The sequence below is a fragment of the Rana temporaria genome, chromosome 1, assembly GCF_905171775.1.
Source record: "Rana temporaria chromosome 1, aRanTem1.1, whole genome shotgun sequence".
Taxonomy (NCBI): domain Eukaryota; kingdom Metazoa; phylum Chordata; class Amphibia; order Anura; family Ranidae; genus Rana; species Rana temporaria.
In genome coordinates this window covers 150,773,701-150,788,438 of record NC_053489.1, presented here as the reverse complement: position 1 = coordinate 150,788,438, position 14,738 = coordinate 150,773,701, and the positions used below count along the sequence as shown (strand labels likewise).

The 14,738-nt window shown below is 44.7% G+C and overlaps 1 protein-coding gene across 2 annotated transcripts in view; it reads right to left on the bottom strand.

Moving 5' to 3' along the window:
* The window catches only part of SRFBP1 (serum response factor binding protein 1), a 153,873-nt gene that overhangs the window by 9,154 nt on the left and 129,981 nt on the right, over positions 1-14,738 (bottom strand). For both annotated transcript variants that reach the window (XM_040344131.1, XM_040344140.1), the window contains one exon: positions 62-1,265. In XM_040344131.1, the coding sequence (XP_040200065.1) occupies positions 62-1,265 (1,204 nt within the window). The remainder of the gene's footprint in view (positions 1-61; positions 1,266-14,738) is intronic.

Here is a 14,738-nt window from a genome sequence, read left to right as displayed (position 1 = left end):
ATACGTACTGTAGAACAAATAAAGCTTATCCTTTAAATTCATAGAAAGTACTAGAACTTACCTCTTCATAAATGATGATTTTTGTTTTGTGTTTGATAAGGAAGTGCAAAAAACAGACTCTAGTTTTACACTCTTGGGAGCTGGATTCTCTTTCTGACTCTTCATACCTCCAGCTGCGGATTTTGTGGAATCTGTTGGAAGCTTCTCTTCTTTATCTGCAGGAGGTTTTTTGCTTGACTTTTTTTTCTTTGTTCTTCTCACTTTTCCTATAAAAAAGTCATCCTCACTGTCACTATCACTGTCCTCAAAACCAGAGCTTTGCTTATAAAACCTTTCTTCTGTACTGTCATCAAAATATTCCTTGTCTTCATTGTCAGAGTCCTCAATATCACTGGAGTCAGAGCCAGATTCGCCAATGGGAGTTTTCTTTCCAAGTCCAAGTTTATTCTTAATTTTCTTTTCTTTTTGCTTTTCTGGGTCACCTACCACTGGTTTCTTTTCAGCCGATACTTTAGGAACTGTAATTGATGCTGGCTTCTCTGGGACACCACCTGCTATTTTCTGTTGAGCCAATACTTTAGGGACTGTAATTGATGCTGGCTTCTCTGGGACACCTACTATTTTCTGTTGAGCCGATACTTTAGGGACTGTAACTGATGCTGGCTTCTCTGGGACACCTACTATTTTCTGTTGAGCCGATACTTTAGGGACTGTAATTGATGCTGGCTTCTCTGGGACACCTACTATTTTCTGTTGAGCCGATACTTTAGGGACTGTAATTGATGCTGGCTTCTCTGGGACACCTACTATTTTCTGTTGAGCCGATACTTTAGGGAATGTAAGCGATGCTGGCTTCTCTGGGACACCTTCTACTATTTTCTGTTCAGCTGATACTTTAGGGACTGTGATTGAGGTTGGCTTCTCTGGGACACCCTCTACTACTTTCATTTCAGCTTTAGGTACTGTGAGTGACGCTTGCTTTAGACCATTGTGAGAATCAAGAATGTTCTCCTCGTGTTGCTGATTGCTAGCAACAAAATCAGTCTCGTTGTGTAGTGTTTTACAAGGGGAATTGTCCAAAGAATTTTCCTCTATTTTCTTTGAGTCTTTTGCTGTTTGGTTTTGTTTTGTTTTCTTCTGCTTACACTGTTTATCTGTGTCTGTTCCCACAATTTGCACAGGCTCATCATGCTGGTATGTTTCTTCTATTTTAGCCTCCTGCTCTGCAGCAATTTTTCTGGCTTCTTTGAAAGCTTTGACGGCATCTAAAATAAAGATTGGTAGGGTTTATACACAAAGACACATAATCATACATTTATACTTTACCATGCTGTCATTATACTGCTACAATGTGGAACAAACCAACCAAACATTGTTTAGGCTACCTTAAAGCTGTACTCCAGGCAAAAATCTAAACAGACAGTTTAAATACATATATGAAAGCCGTTTACCTATCAAATGATCTGTAAATCTATCCTTCCATTTTTAACAAAGGCCTGCCAGACAGCAGAACCAGGTTGCTGGCCTAACTTTTCCCACTGCAGTTAAGCAATACAGTTTGGTCACTTTCCTGTTCACAACTTGTGATTGGACAATAAAGGAGCAGCAGACTGATATGCTCATTTCCCGGTTTGCTATAACCACTGCTCTAATCTTCTGTCAGTATGTTTCTTGTCATCACATATGCATTGCAGCATACATGATTAGTCCCTAGTGTTGCTCTTCCCTCTCCCAGTCTCCCTGCTGTACAGAAAAATACCAAATCAAATACAGGCATTTACATTACCTAAATAAAAAAACATTATTAATTAATACGCAAAGCTGCATTAATTCATTTTTTTTGTGCCTGGAGTAAGAAAAACAGACAAGGATCATAAATTACATAACTGACAAGGGACAGAACTTACAGTTGCAAGTATGTGTCCCTTGTGCTAAGAGAAACAAGATCAAGTCCCAATAGCTTGGACATGCATGTCATCTATCAGGTGCTAAAGGGGGTGTGACCACATGTTAACACTAGACATTCTGGATAACCCTCTGCACACTGCTATACACCCTTTCCAGACAAATTTGCAATGAAAAACAGTGAATTTCAGTTCACACATACAGTATTGCAATACATGTTTAAGCTGGCCAACTGCATCAAAGTAATCCCTCGTATGGCCAGTCCTACTCTGCTCTGCCAATGCTATGGTGGACACAATGCCAACATGGGGCAAACAGACAAAATGAGGGAGAACTACTATGTTGAGGTCTGGTCACTGACATGCATTGCAACAGAAACAAAATATACCAGTGCTCAAGTCCAAATAGCTTGTACATGCATATAATCTACCAGGTGCTAAAGGGGTGTGAACAAGTATTGCAATATGTGTGAACTAAAAATCACGGTTTTTCATTGCAAAGTTTGCTAGAAAGGGTGCAGAGGTTTATGCTGAATTTCTAGTGTTAAAATGTGGTCAGACCCCTTTTAGCATCTGATAGAGTATATGCATGTACAAGCTCTTGGGATTTGAGCACAGGTGGGTATATATTGTTTCTGTTGCAATGCAGGTCAGTGAGTAGACTTGACCTAGTAGCTCTCCCTCATTTTGTGTCCATTTGCCCCATTTTGGCATTGTGCCTATCATAGCATTTGCATCAAGAGAGCAGAGTAGGACTGGCCCTCAGAAGGATTACTTTGACCAGCTGGCCAGCTTAAACATTTTATTGCCATATGTGTAAACTGGAAATCCCTGTTTTTCGTTGGAAAGTTTGCTAGAAAGGGTGTATAGCCTTGTGCTGATGTCACCCCATAAACTTCCAGTGTGACAGTGGTTAATACAACTAGGGACTATCAAATGCTCTCATCAAGACATCCTAACTATGCCTGCCCTTGTGCCCAGCTGCTTCATTCATAGAACACTTCTATGGATGAAACAGGATCTAGGAATGGAGGACAGACAGATAATTGATAGGTTGTCCCCTTCCATTCACAGATCTTTTTCATTCATAGAAACTATTGTATAGCTTTTATGAAAAAAGGATCTGGGTGGAAAAAGTGGACATAGTTGGACTTCCTCGATAAGAGCCTGTGACAGCCCCTTAGTTGTATTAATCCTTACCACATCTGATGATTATGGTGGCTGGTAGGATTGGGCATGGATAGAGGTGGATTTCAAATAACAGAAGAGGCATCAGCACAAGGAACACATCCTACTGACTGTAAGTTATGTCCCTTGTGCTGAATTTTTACCCTTACAGGGGTTGTAAAAGTAAAAAAAAAAAAAAAAAATCCTAAATAGCGTCCTCTTTCACTTACCTCATCCTTCGATTTTGCTTTTAAATGTCCTTATTTCTGCTGAGAAATCCCCACTTCCTGTTCTTCTGTCTGTAACTCCACACAGTAATGCAAGGCTTTCTCCCTGGTGTGGAGTGTCGTGCTCGACAACCCCCCCGGACTACAGGAGAGTCAGGACGCTCTCCACGTTGCAGATAGAGAAAGGAGCTGTGTGTTAGTGGGCGTCCTGACTCTCCTGTTGTCCAAGGGAGGGGGCGAGCACGACACTCCACACCAGGGAGAAAGCCTCACATTACTGTGTGGAGTTACAGACAGAAGAACAGGAAGTGAGGATTTCTCAGAAGAAATGAGGACATTTAAAAGCAAAATCAAAGGATGAGGTAAGTGAAGGAGAACTGCACTAAGGTAAAGGAAGCTATTTAGGAAAAACATTTTTTACCTTTACAACCCCTTTAATAGTTGGCAGCAGCAAAGACTAGACAAACCAGACAATGAATCAGGAAAACTATACATTAGAAAAATCTAAATATCCTGGTAGCAAATTTTCTCAAGTGGCTTGACTGTTCAATTTAAAAAAAAAAATAAAGGCAAAATAATAGGATTTTTATAACAGCTTACCTGTAAAATCCTTTTCTTGGAGTACATCACGGGACACAGAGCCGCATAGCCATTACATGTGGGTTATAGAGTCTACCTTCAGGTGATGGACACTGGTGTAATCAATTAAACAGGAAGTTCCCTCCCTATATAACCCCTCCCCTACTGGGAGTTCCTCAGTTTTTGTAGCAAAGCAATAAGTGTCCCAATATCCCCAAACAAGAGGGGCGGGAGCTCTGTGTCCCGTGATGTACTCCAAGAAAAGGATTTTACAGGTAAGCTGTTATAAAAATCCTATTTTCTTTATCGTACATCACGGGACACAGAGCCGCATAGCCATTACATGTGGGATGTCCCAAAGCAATGCTTACTGAGGGGAGGGAGACACCAACAACGCAGACCGCCATCAGACGTGAGGACCTATAATGCTGCCTGCAGCATACTGCGCCAAAAAGCTGCATCCTCTAGCCGTCTTATGTTCACCTGATAGGAATTGGTGAACGTAAGCACAGATGACCAAGTTGTGGCCTTGAAAATCTGCGTCATAAAGGCTTGGAAATGCATTGCGCATAAAGCGCTTACCATCCTGGTAGGGAGCACCCCCACAAAAAAACAGGGGGAATCCTACTCTAAACCACAAGCCTGAATAATAACCTGATGAATCAACCTTAAAAACAGTTGATTTTAGACGCTGCCTGCCCTTTCCTGGGGCCTCCTGGTAGCGCCACAACATCAGTTTTCCGTATCCGAGCAGCTGCTTCAGATAGGCCTAGACCCTTCTTACTCCAACGAGAGAGAGAGAGAGTGTAACCATTTTAATAGCTGACCTGAACACTGCCTGCCCATCTAGGGTCTTCTGGCAGCCCAATAAAAACGTCAGCTTTCTATATCTGAAACCTTCAGATAGGTATTTAACTGCTCTCATCTCAATTGAGAGAAAAGCAATAACTTTTCCTTCCGTGAAACAAGGTTTTGAAAAAAGGGAAGGTAAGAATATCTAGATTCAAATGAATACTAGATCCTTCTAGTAAATAAGGTTGGGTGAGGATGAAAATCACTCTACTTGTAAGAATAATGGAGTATGGCTCTAGTCTATACCAAGAAAGTTGCCAATACTGAAACTCTCTTGGAGGCTACCACAACCAAGAACACCAATTCCCTTGTTAAAGGATGAAGGGAAATATGGTGCATCGGCCCAAGGAGCTGACCCTGTAAGCCGACAAAACTAGAGCCAATCCTCCGAGCACAAGGGCGACCCAACTGGTGGACTTATGCACGTCACCCCTTGTATAACAGCCCGGACCAAAGAGTGTGAAGTAAGCGACCTTTGGAAGCAAGGCCGAGATCGGATCCTTGATATAACTTGAGGCTAGCTCTGTCTCCTTTCCAAATGTAGGAAGGCAGGAATGACAAACTTCCACGGATGCCACCATCTGGTTTCACACCAGGAACATGGGCCTTCCAGACCGTAGGATATCTGGTCCTGGAGGCCAGCTCTCTTGTATGAAACAAGGGAATTGCCGCTAATTTTGAAAGCCCCGATCCTCGAGAATGTGGGCTATAATAGCCAGACCATTAATTCACCTGTTGCAAGGCAGGATGTAATACCCCCTGCAAAGTAGGCCTGGACAAGATGTAAGGGACCGTGGGTCCTCTACTACCACCCTTACTGTTCCTGCACCGAGAGGTCGTCAGGGTTATGCCGGAGTAATCAGGCCAGCTTTTGTTCTCCTCTAATATAGCATAGAAGCCACAAAAGTCGCGGCACTGGGGGGAGAGACACAACCAGTGACAACTGGTCCCCCCGGATTACAAACACATCTGCCCCGCATGCAGGTGGATCCTTTATCCTTGACCCCAAGCTGTTCAATTCCTTGATGACCCTGGACGCCAATACATCTTATGTACAGGGTACTATTTCTGTGACATTTGGTCAGGAAAACAGTCGGGGTGTAGAGGTCATTCTCCCGGAGACACTTGTTGACGGCTCCAGCGAATCGCCTGCCCACTCTGCATTTCATGAAATGACGAATGTCAATAGGCAAGGCACAAGCTCCTCCTTGGTAAATTAAGTAAATCACTAGTATGGCATAGTCTGATTGTACTCTGACAGAACCAACCTGCCACCTGAATGTTCAGGCCCCTAAGCCAGATGCTCCATCGGTAGCTCTAGCTGACAGATAAGGCTCCATTGGAGCTTGACTACTTCCCCTGGGCCATGGTCTCTTCCTGACCTGGCAAACCCTTTTAGTTAAGAATCACCAAGAGGAATTCCAGCATATCTCTGAGACCGGGTTCTTTGGATAATGCTAGGTCAAGATCCACTCTTTCTAGGCCGACAAAAATAGGATTTTTATAACAGCTTACCTGTAAAATCCTTTTCTTGGAGTACATCACGGGACACAGAGTCTTAATCATTACTATCTGGGTTATATTCCACCATCAGGTGCTGGACACTGGTGTAATCAATTAGAACAGGAAGTTCCCTCCCTATATAACCCCTCCCATACTGGGAGCACCTCAGTTTTTGTCCCAAGCAATAAGTGTCCCAATATCCCCAAACAAGAGGGGTGGGGACTCTGTGTCCCGTGATGTACTCCAAGAAAAGGATTTTACAGGTAAGCTGTTATAAAAATCCTATTTTCTTTATCGTACATCACGGGACACAGAGTCTTAATCATTACTATCTGGGATGTCCTAAAGCAATGCTTACTGAGGGGAGGGAGACACCAACAATGCAGACTGCCATCAGACACAAGGAATTCTAATGCTGCCTGCCGCATATTGTGCCAACAAAAAAAGGCTGCATCCTCCTGCCGTCTTATGTTCACTTGATAGGATTTAGTGAACGTAAGCACAAACGACCAAGTTGCAGGTCTGGCAAATCTGAGTCATAAAGGCTTGGTAATGCACCCTGCATGAAGTGCTTACTATCCTGGAAGGGTGTACCCCAAAAAGAAACAGGGGGAAGCCCTCTCTATAAACCACAAGCCTGAATAATAACCTGATGAATCAACATTTGACAATAGTTGATTTAGACGCTGCCTGCCCCTTGCTGGGGCCTCCTGGTAGCGCACCAACATCAGTCTTCCGTATCCGAGCAGCCGCTTCGGATAGGTCTTGACCTCTCTTACTATAACGAGAGAGCGCATAGCCATTTTAATAGCCGATCTGAACACTGCCCGCCCCATCTAGGGGCTTTCTGGCAACAAAACGTTAGGTTTCTATATCTGAAGCCTTCAGATAGATCTTTAGCTGCTCTTATCTTTATTAAGAGAAAGCAATAACCTCTCCTTCCGCGGATCAAGGTCCTGAAAAAAAGGAAAAGGAAGGCAAGAATATCTTAATTCAAGTGAACACTGGATCCTTCTAGCCAATAAGGTTGGGTGAGTATTTAACATCACCCTTCTTGTACAAATAATTAAGTATGGCTCTATACAAAGAAAGTTGCCAATACTCTCTTGCGGAGGCAGCCGCAACCAAGAACACCAATTCCCTCTTTAGAAGGATAAAGGGAAATATTTATGGTGCATCAGCCCAAGGTGCTGACTCTGTAAGCCAGCATACTGGATCCAATCCTCCGAGCACAAGGGCGCCTTAACTGGCGGACTTATACCTGTCACCCCTTGTATAACGGCCCAGATCAAGAGTGTGCCGAGATCGGACCCTTGATGGAACTTAAGGCCAGCTCCATCTCTTTTCCAATGTAGAAAGGTAAGAATTTTACCTATGACCTACTACCAAGGATTCCACCCCTTGGTTTCACACCAGGAATATGGGTCTTCCATATCCTAGGATATCAGGTCCTGGAGGCCAGCTGTCCTGTATGAATCAAGGTAACTGCCGCTGATTCTGTACGCCCCGATCCTCAAGAATGCAGGCTATAACAGCCAGACCATTAATACCCATGTATGCAAGACAGGATGTAACCCTGCAAAGCAGGCCTGGACAAGCTGTAAGAGACCCTGGGTCCTCTACGATCAGTTCTGCTGTCCCTGCGCAGTAAGGTTGTATGGGCTATGCTGGAGCAATTAAGCCAGCTTCCGTTCTCTTCTGATGTAGCATGGAAGCCACGAAGTTTGCGGCCCTGGGGGGAGATAACTCATAAACCAGCGACAACTGGGCCCCCAGGGTCACTAAAAAATTATTCCCGCATGCGGGTGGATCCTTTGGCCTTGACACAAAGTTGTTGCACCTCTTGTTGAACCTGGACGTCAACACCCTTTATGTGCAGGGTAACGTTTCTGTGACATTTGGTCAGAAAAAAATCGGGGTGTAGAGGCCAATCTCCCGGACCCGATTGTTGATGGCTCCAGCGAATCGCCTGCCAATCTAGCATTCCATGAAATGACAATTGACAATATGCAAGGCACAAGCTCTTCTCTGGTAACCAAAGTAAACCACTAGAGAGGCATAGTCATATTGTATTCAGACAGAGCAACCCTGTAACCTAAACGTTCAGGTCCTTAAGCCGGATGCTCCATCCGTAGCTCTAGAAAGCTAGCAGATAAGGCTCCCTAGGAGCTTGACCACCTTCCCTGTGCCGTGGTCTCTTCCAGGCCTGGATTCTATCCCTAGAGGCCAGTCCTCGCAACCTGCTCCCAGGTAACGGGTATGAAGGATATTCCCTTCTGCCAATCATTCAGTTAAGAACCCTAAACTGAAATTCCAGCATATCCCTGGGACAAGACTCCTAGGATAATGCTAAGTTAGGATCCACTCGTTCCAGGCCGACAGAGCAAAGTTTATATCAGCCTTGAATAAAACTGAGCATAGGGAACTGTGTTTGAATAAAGACAGCATATTCCCTCTAGACTGGGATCCCAACCCAGGAGTTCCAGATAATTAATCATGCTGGACTCCCCTAGGCCCAACCATGCTGCTGACTGATCTGTCAGCACGAGTTTGCCTCGGAAAGACATTACTGCTAAACTGTGGGCCTTTAGCCCTGCTAGAGGCGGGCCCTAGCAGCCTTGTAAATAAACACACCTGCAAATAGCTCCCCCTATGTGCATGTGGCAACCTTTAAAGCCATATGCCTCTATGGAAGCGTGTGTTCATAGAAGCTTGAGTTCATAAGAATATGTTTTCCGCAAATACACAAAAAAGGGGGCGTGCTGTATACACGCATGCATATAGCATGTGAGCTATGAACAAGCATCCTGCAAGCAAGTATGCGCCTATGTAAGGCCAAGGAATCCTGTATAATTAAGGAAACCTAATTATAATGCCTCCTAAGTCAAACTCTAGGCAACATGCATTCTTATGCGATTCAGCAAATTTTCATGCGATCCAACATCTATGCATCTTAAGCACTCCTGTGCGGACAAGTACCCTTGTGGGACCAAGGATTCTTGTATGATCGAGCACCACTGTGCGATCCAGCAATTTTATGCAATTAAGCCTTTTAATGCGATTTTTGGCATTTTTGCGGACACAACCTCTCTGTGTGACCAAATATGCCTGAGTAATCCAGGACTCGGGTGATCAGATAACCATGTGTGAACCCGCATCTTTATGCACTCCAGCATCTTTATGCGATTTCAGACCTTTTTGTGGAAAAAAGCCTCTCTGTGTGACCAAATATCCTTGGGTAATCAAGGATTGTGGTTTGTCAGGTAAACCTGTGTGATTCCGCATTTCTATGCACTCCAGCATCTTTATGCGATTTCAGGCACACCTGTATAAAACAAGCCTCTCCGTACGACCAAATATCCTTGGATAATCAAGGACTCGGGTTATCAGATAACCATGTGTGATGTCGCATCCTTAAGCCTTTAAGCATTTCCATGCGATTTTAGACATGCCTATGGAAACAAGTCTCTCTGTGTGACCTAAATACCCTTGGGTAATCAAGGACCTGGCTTAACAGGTAACCATGTGTGATCCCGCATCTTTATGCACTTAAGCATTTTCATGCGATTTTAGGCATTCCTGTGGAAACAAGCCTCTCTGTTTGACCTAAATAACTTTGGGTAATCAAGGACCTGGTTTATCAGGTAACCATGTGTGCTCCCGCATCTTTATGCACTTAAGCATCTTTATGCGATTTTAGGCATTCCTGTGGAAACAAGCCTCTCTGTGTGACCTAAATAACCTTGGGTAATCAAGGACCTGGGTTATCAAGTAACCATGTGAGATCCCGCATCTTTATGCACTTAAGCATTTTTATGCGATTTTAGGCACTTTGCTGTGATTAAACACTCTTATGTGAACATATAAAATCATACGAACAAAATAACATGTCTCTTTTATGTGATCAACAATAAAACATGCTTTGTTACCGGTTTTTACCCCACATGCATTTTGAACATTCCAAACTCATGTACCTCATGCAAACATGTGGACTGTAAAGAGGCAGTTATGCTCTGCAGATGTGCGTCTCCGCAAACCTGCAACGTTAGCCATGTGCACAGCAGCAAATGTGCACCCCCCCTGTTGTGCATTCGGTTAGCCTGAAGCCAACACCAGGATGAGGACTTTAAAGAGACAGAGGCTCTGACCATCTAGGCTAAGTGAAGTTATATGCAGCTTGGATCTCTGAAAAGACTGCAGCTGCAACCAGAGCTTTTGGGGCTTCTGATAGTTTTCTCCTCATTAACACCTGTTATCTGTTCTCTGACAGTGAACCTTCATCCTCAGGTCTTTCAATCCCTTGTTTGAGGATTTAGAGCAGGGAAAGGGACACACCCTGTTTTCTGCTTGTGAGGCTGCTGTGAATATAGCAGTTAACCTCTTATAGACCTATACATGCAATGCAACAAAACATATGCAGAGTGCTGCAATGTTGGGGGAGGCTCACGCCTGACAGGGCTGATAGCTAATTACGTGAGCTATCTTAAGTCTCTACAGGGGAGGATAGTATCATGCAAGCATGATAAAAAGGGGCCACCAGATTTAGGTGGTGATACCCCTTCCTACCCCTGAACCCTCTTTTACGGGGAGACAAAAGAGTCCTAAGCAAAAGCAGAGGAACTTTAACCCTGGTGCATCAACAGCTGAACTTAGTCTAGCAAATTATGCTTGCTAACACAGCTAGATGCCGAGTAGGTGTCTTAAATGAATCTGTATCCAATTTCCACAAGGTGCTTACGTGCTCAAGCTACCGTGTCCCCCTGGCTTCTCTGACGTCTGGGCCTTTTGAAGGGGCCGCCCTGCGTCTGCACCATGAGCCGGCACACGTGCGCCAGCGGCAACCACATCGTCCCCCCGCCTTCAAAGCGCGCCCCTCTCACGCACGCGCGCGTAGGGGAATGGTGGAGGCGGGGGGAGAGGGAGATCCCCCAAGGAGCCGTAGAGACTACGAGGGACCCCCCCCATCGTGGCAGAGCCTGAAGCGGAGGTAGTAAGCCGCACCCTAGATCAGCTAACCTTGAGCTTCCGTTTCTGGAAAGCATGGCAAGCGAAACACCCGGAATGTCCTCTTAGGGCCCTTCGTGGAAAACAGATAAGACATACTCATGTAGGGGTACCAACCTCCTGAATGGGAGATCTATGGGTATTACAGCCATCCTGTCTCAACAGACATAGTGGTTTCTTTGCCAAGGCACACATGCATTATAGGCAAGACCCAATAGCCCCTTCAGCGGAGGACTAGGACCCACTAGGGGAGGTATATGGGTGCCAGAGCCATCCTGTCTCAAAAGACTTTGTGGTTAAGTTGCCCATGCATAGAAGCATAAAATAGGCGAGACCCATAATCCCCAATGGAGAACCCACTGTCGGACCAAGTCCCGTAGGTACCTCCGCTTACCTTTCCACGCTGCAGGGTATTGCAAAGCAAGAGGCCCAGCCTTCACCCCTCAACGCGGGCTTCGTCTCAGACCTTCAGGGACTGGGGTCCATAGCAGGTCACCTCTCCCCTGGACCTATATAGCACCCTGGCAACAGAAAAAATATTTGGTCTTTGACATCGACCAATGTACTGGAACCCAGGGTCCAGCTCTCAGAGAGAAGCATTATAGGCAAAACCTCGTTCTTCGTACCGAGGCCCGGGTACCGTCCACTTTGGCTATGAAGCACCTTGGACGGATCCGGATTTTATGGAGGCTTTTTACATCCAGCATGGATCCCTCCAGTGGAGCTCCTCAGAGCACATGTTAATTCGTGACCAACACCTTAGACACTGGTGAAAAAACTGAGGTGCTCCCAGTATGGGAGGGGTTATATAGGGAGGGAACTTCCTGTTCTAATTGATTACACCAGTGTCCAGCACCTGATGGTGGAATATAACCCAGATAGTAATGATTAAGACTCTGTGTCCCGTGATGTACGATAAAGAAATACTGTTTATAACAGCCCTGAATAAAAGTTAGTATAGGGAATTGTCTTGAATGAAGCCAGCATCTTCCCTAGTGCCTTAATCAAAAGGCCAAAAGTAAGGAACTGTTCCTTGCCGTGACCACATAGACCAGTTTTCTTATAGCGATGGTCTTGTCTGAGGCCAAAAAACTCTTCTTTTTGGACTGTGCCAAACATACCCAGCTTCTTGTCAAATGAAAGAATGTATCTTTAGACTGGAATCCCAACCCAGGAGTTCCAGATACTTGACCATGCTGGACACCCTTAGGTCCAGCCATGCTACTGACTGACCCATCAGCAGGCGTTTGCTTCGGTATGCCATTACTGCTATACCCTGGGCCTACAGACCTGCTAGAGGCGGGCCCTAGCACCCTGACAACCCAGGCACGGAGGCTAACCCAAAAGGGCAAGACCACCAACTGGAGATAGTGCTGTTCCCCTGCAAAACGCAGACAACCTCTGCAGACCCAAGTAAATAAACACATATGCAACTGGCTCCCCATATGTGTATGTGGCAAGTGTTAAAGCCATATGCCTCAATGGAAGTGTGTGTACATGGCAGCGTGTGTTCCTGGAAGCATGAATTCATATAAATATGTTTTGAGCAAAACATGCATATAGCATGTGTGCTCTGGAACAAGCATCTTGCAAGCAAGCATGCGCTATAAACGTGTTATGCAACAATGTGCAACATGAACCCATGCAGACACGTATTTCTATGCAAACACAAGGAATTCTGTATTGCTTAATTAGGCCGCCATGTGCAACTTTAAAGTAATCATGCATCCTTATGCGATTCAGCATCTTCCATGCGATCATCATCTTATGCATTTTAAGCACTATTGTGCGGACAAGAACCACTGTGTGACCAAGGACTCTTGTGTGACCAAGCACCCCTGTGCGATCCAGCATCCTTATGCACTCAAGCATATTAATGCGACTTTAGGCATTTCTGTGAAACAAGCCTCTCTATGTGATCAAGTATCCTTGGGTAATCCAGGATGCTGTTGATCCGACAACCATGTGTGATCCAGCTTCTTTTTGCATTCAAGCATCTTTAAGCGATCTTTAGGCATTCTTGTAGAAACAAGCCTCTCTGTGCGACCAAAATATCCTTGAGTAATCAAGGACTTGGGTGATTGGGTAATCATGTGTGATTCAGCATTTTTATGCCTTCGAGCCTCTTTATGCGATTCTAGGCATTTCTGTGGAAACAAGCCTCTTTGTGTGACCAAATATCCTTGGGGAATCAAGGACTTGGGTGATCAGGTAATCATGTATGATTCCAGCATTTTTATGCCTTCAAGCCTCTTTATGCGATTCTAGGCATTTCTGTGGAAACAAGCCTGTTTGTGTGACCAAATATCCTTGGGGAATCAAGGACTTGGGTGATCAGGTAATCATGTATGATTCCAGCATTTTTATGCCTTCAAGCCTCTTTATGCGATTCTAGGCATTTCTGTGGAAACAAGCCTGTTTGTGTGACCAAATATCCTTGGGTAATCCAGGACGCGGATGATCAGGTAACCATGTGTGATCCAGCATCTTTTTTGCATCCAAGCAACTTTATGCGATTTTAGGCATTTCTGTGGAAACAAACCTCCTCTGTGTGACCAAACATCCTTGGGTAATCAAGGATTTGGGTGATCAGGTAACCATGTGTGATCCAGCATTTTTATGCATACAAACGTCTTTATGCGATTTTAAGCCTTTCTGTGGAAACAAGTCTCTCTGTGTGACCAAATATCCTTGGGTAATCCAGGACTTGAGTGATCAGGTAACTAGCATCTTTATGCACTCAAGCATTTCTATGCAACTCTAACAAACATGCAACACCATACAGACAGAAACATGTATCCTTATGCGATCCACAATAAAACATGCTCTGTTACTTGTTTTTATCCCACATGCATTCCAAACTCATGTATCTTATGCAACATGCGGACTGGTAAAGAGGAAGTTATCCTCTGTAGATGTGCGTTTCCTCAATTAAGAGACGTTAGCAATGTGTACCAGCAACTGTGCATCCCTCAGATGTGCATTTGGTTAGCCTGAAGCTGACACCAGGCTGAGGACCATATGGAGGTCTTACTAGCCACCTATAGGAAAAACCTCTCTTTACACTCCAAGGAGAAGATAGAGGCTTTGGCCGAGTAGGCAGAGGGAAATTATATGCAGCATGAATCTCTGAAAAGACTGCAGGTGCAATCAGAACCTGTAGAGCTTTTGATAGCTTCTCCTCGTTAGGCTGCAGCTCCTGTCTCTTGTCCTCTGACAGTGACCCTTCATCCCCAGCTCTTCTAATCCCTTTGTTTAAGGATTAAAGCAGGAAAAGGGACACACCCTGCTTTTTTATTTTTTTTTTGCTTCTTGTGAGGATGCTGCGAACATAGCAGTTAACCTCTTGTAGAAAAAATGTGATGCAAAAAACAAAACACATGCAGAGTGGCTGCAATGTTGGGGGAGGCTGCATTGATTGCCTGACAGGTCTGATGGCTCAATCTGTGAGCTGTTTAAGTCTCTACAGGGGAGAATAAGGGGCCACCAGGTTCAGGTGGCG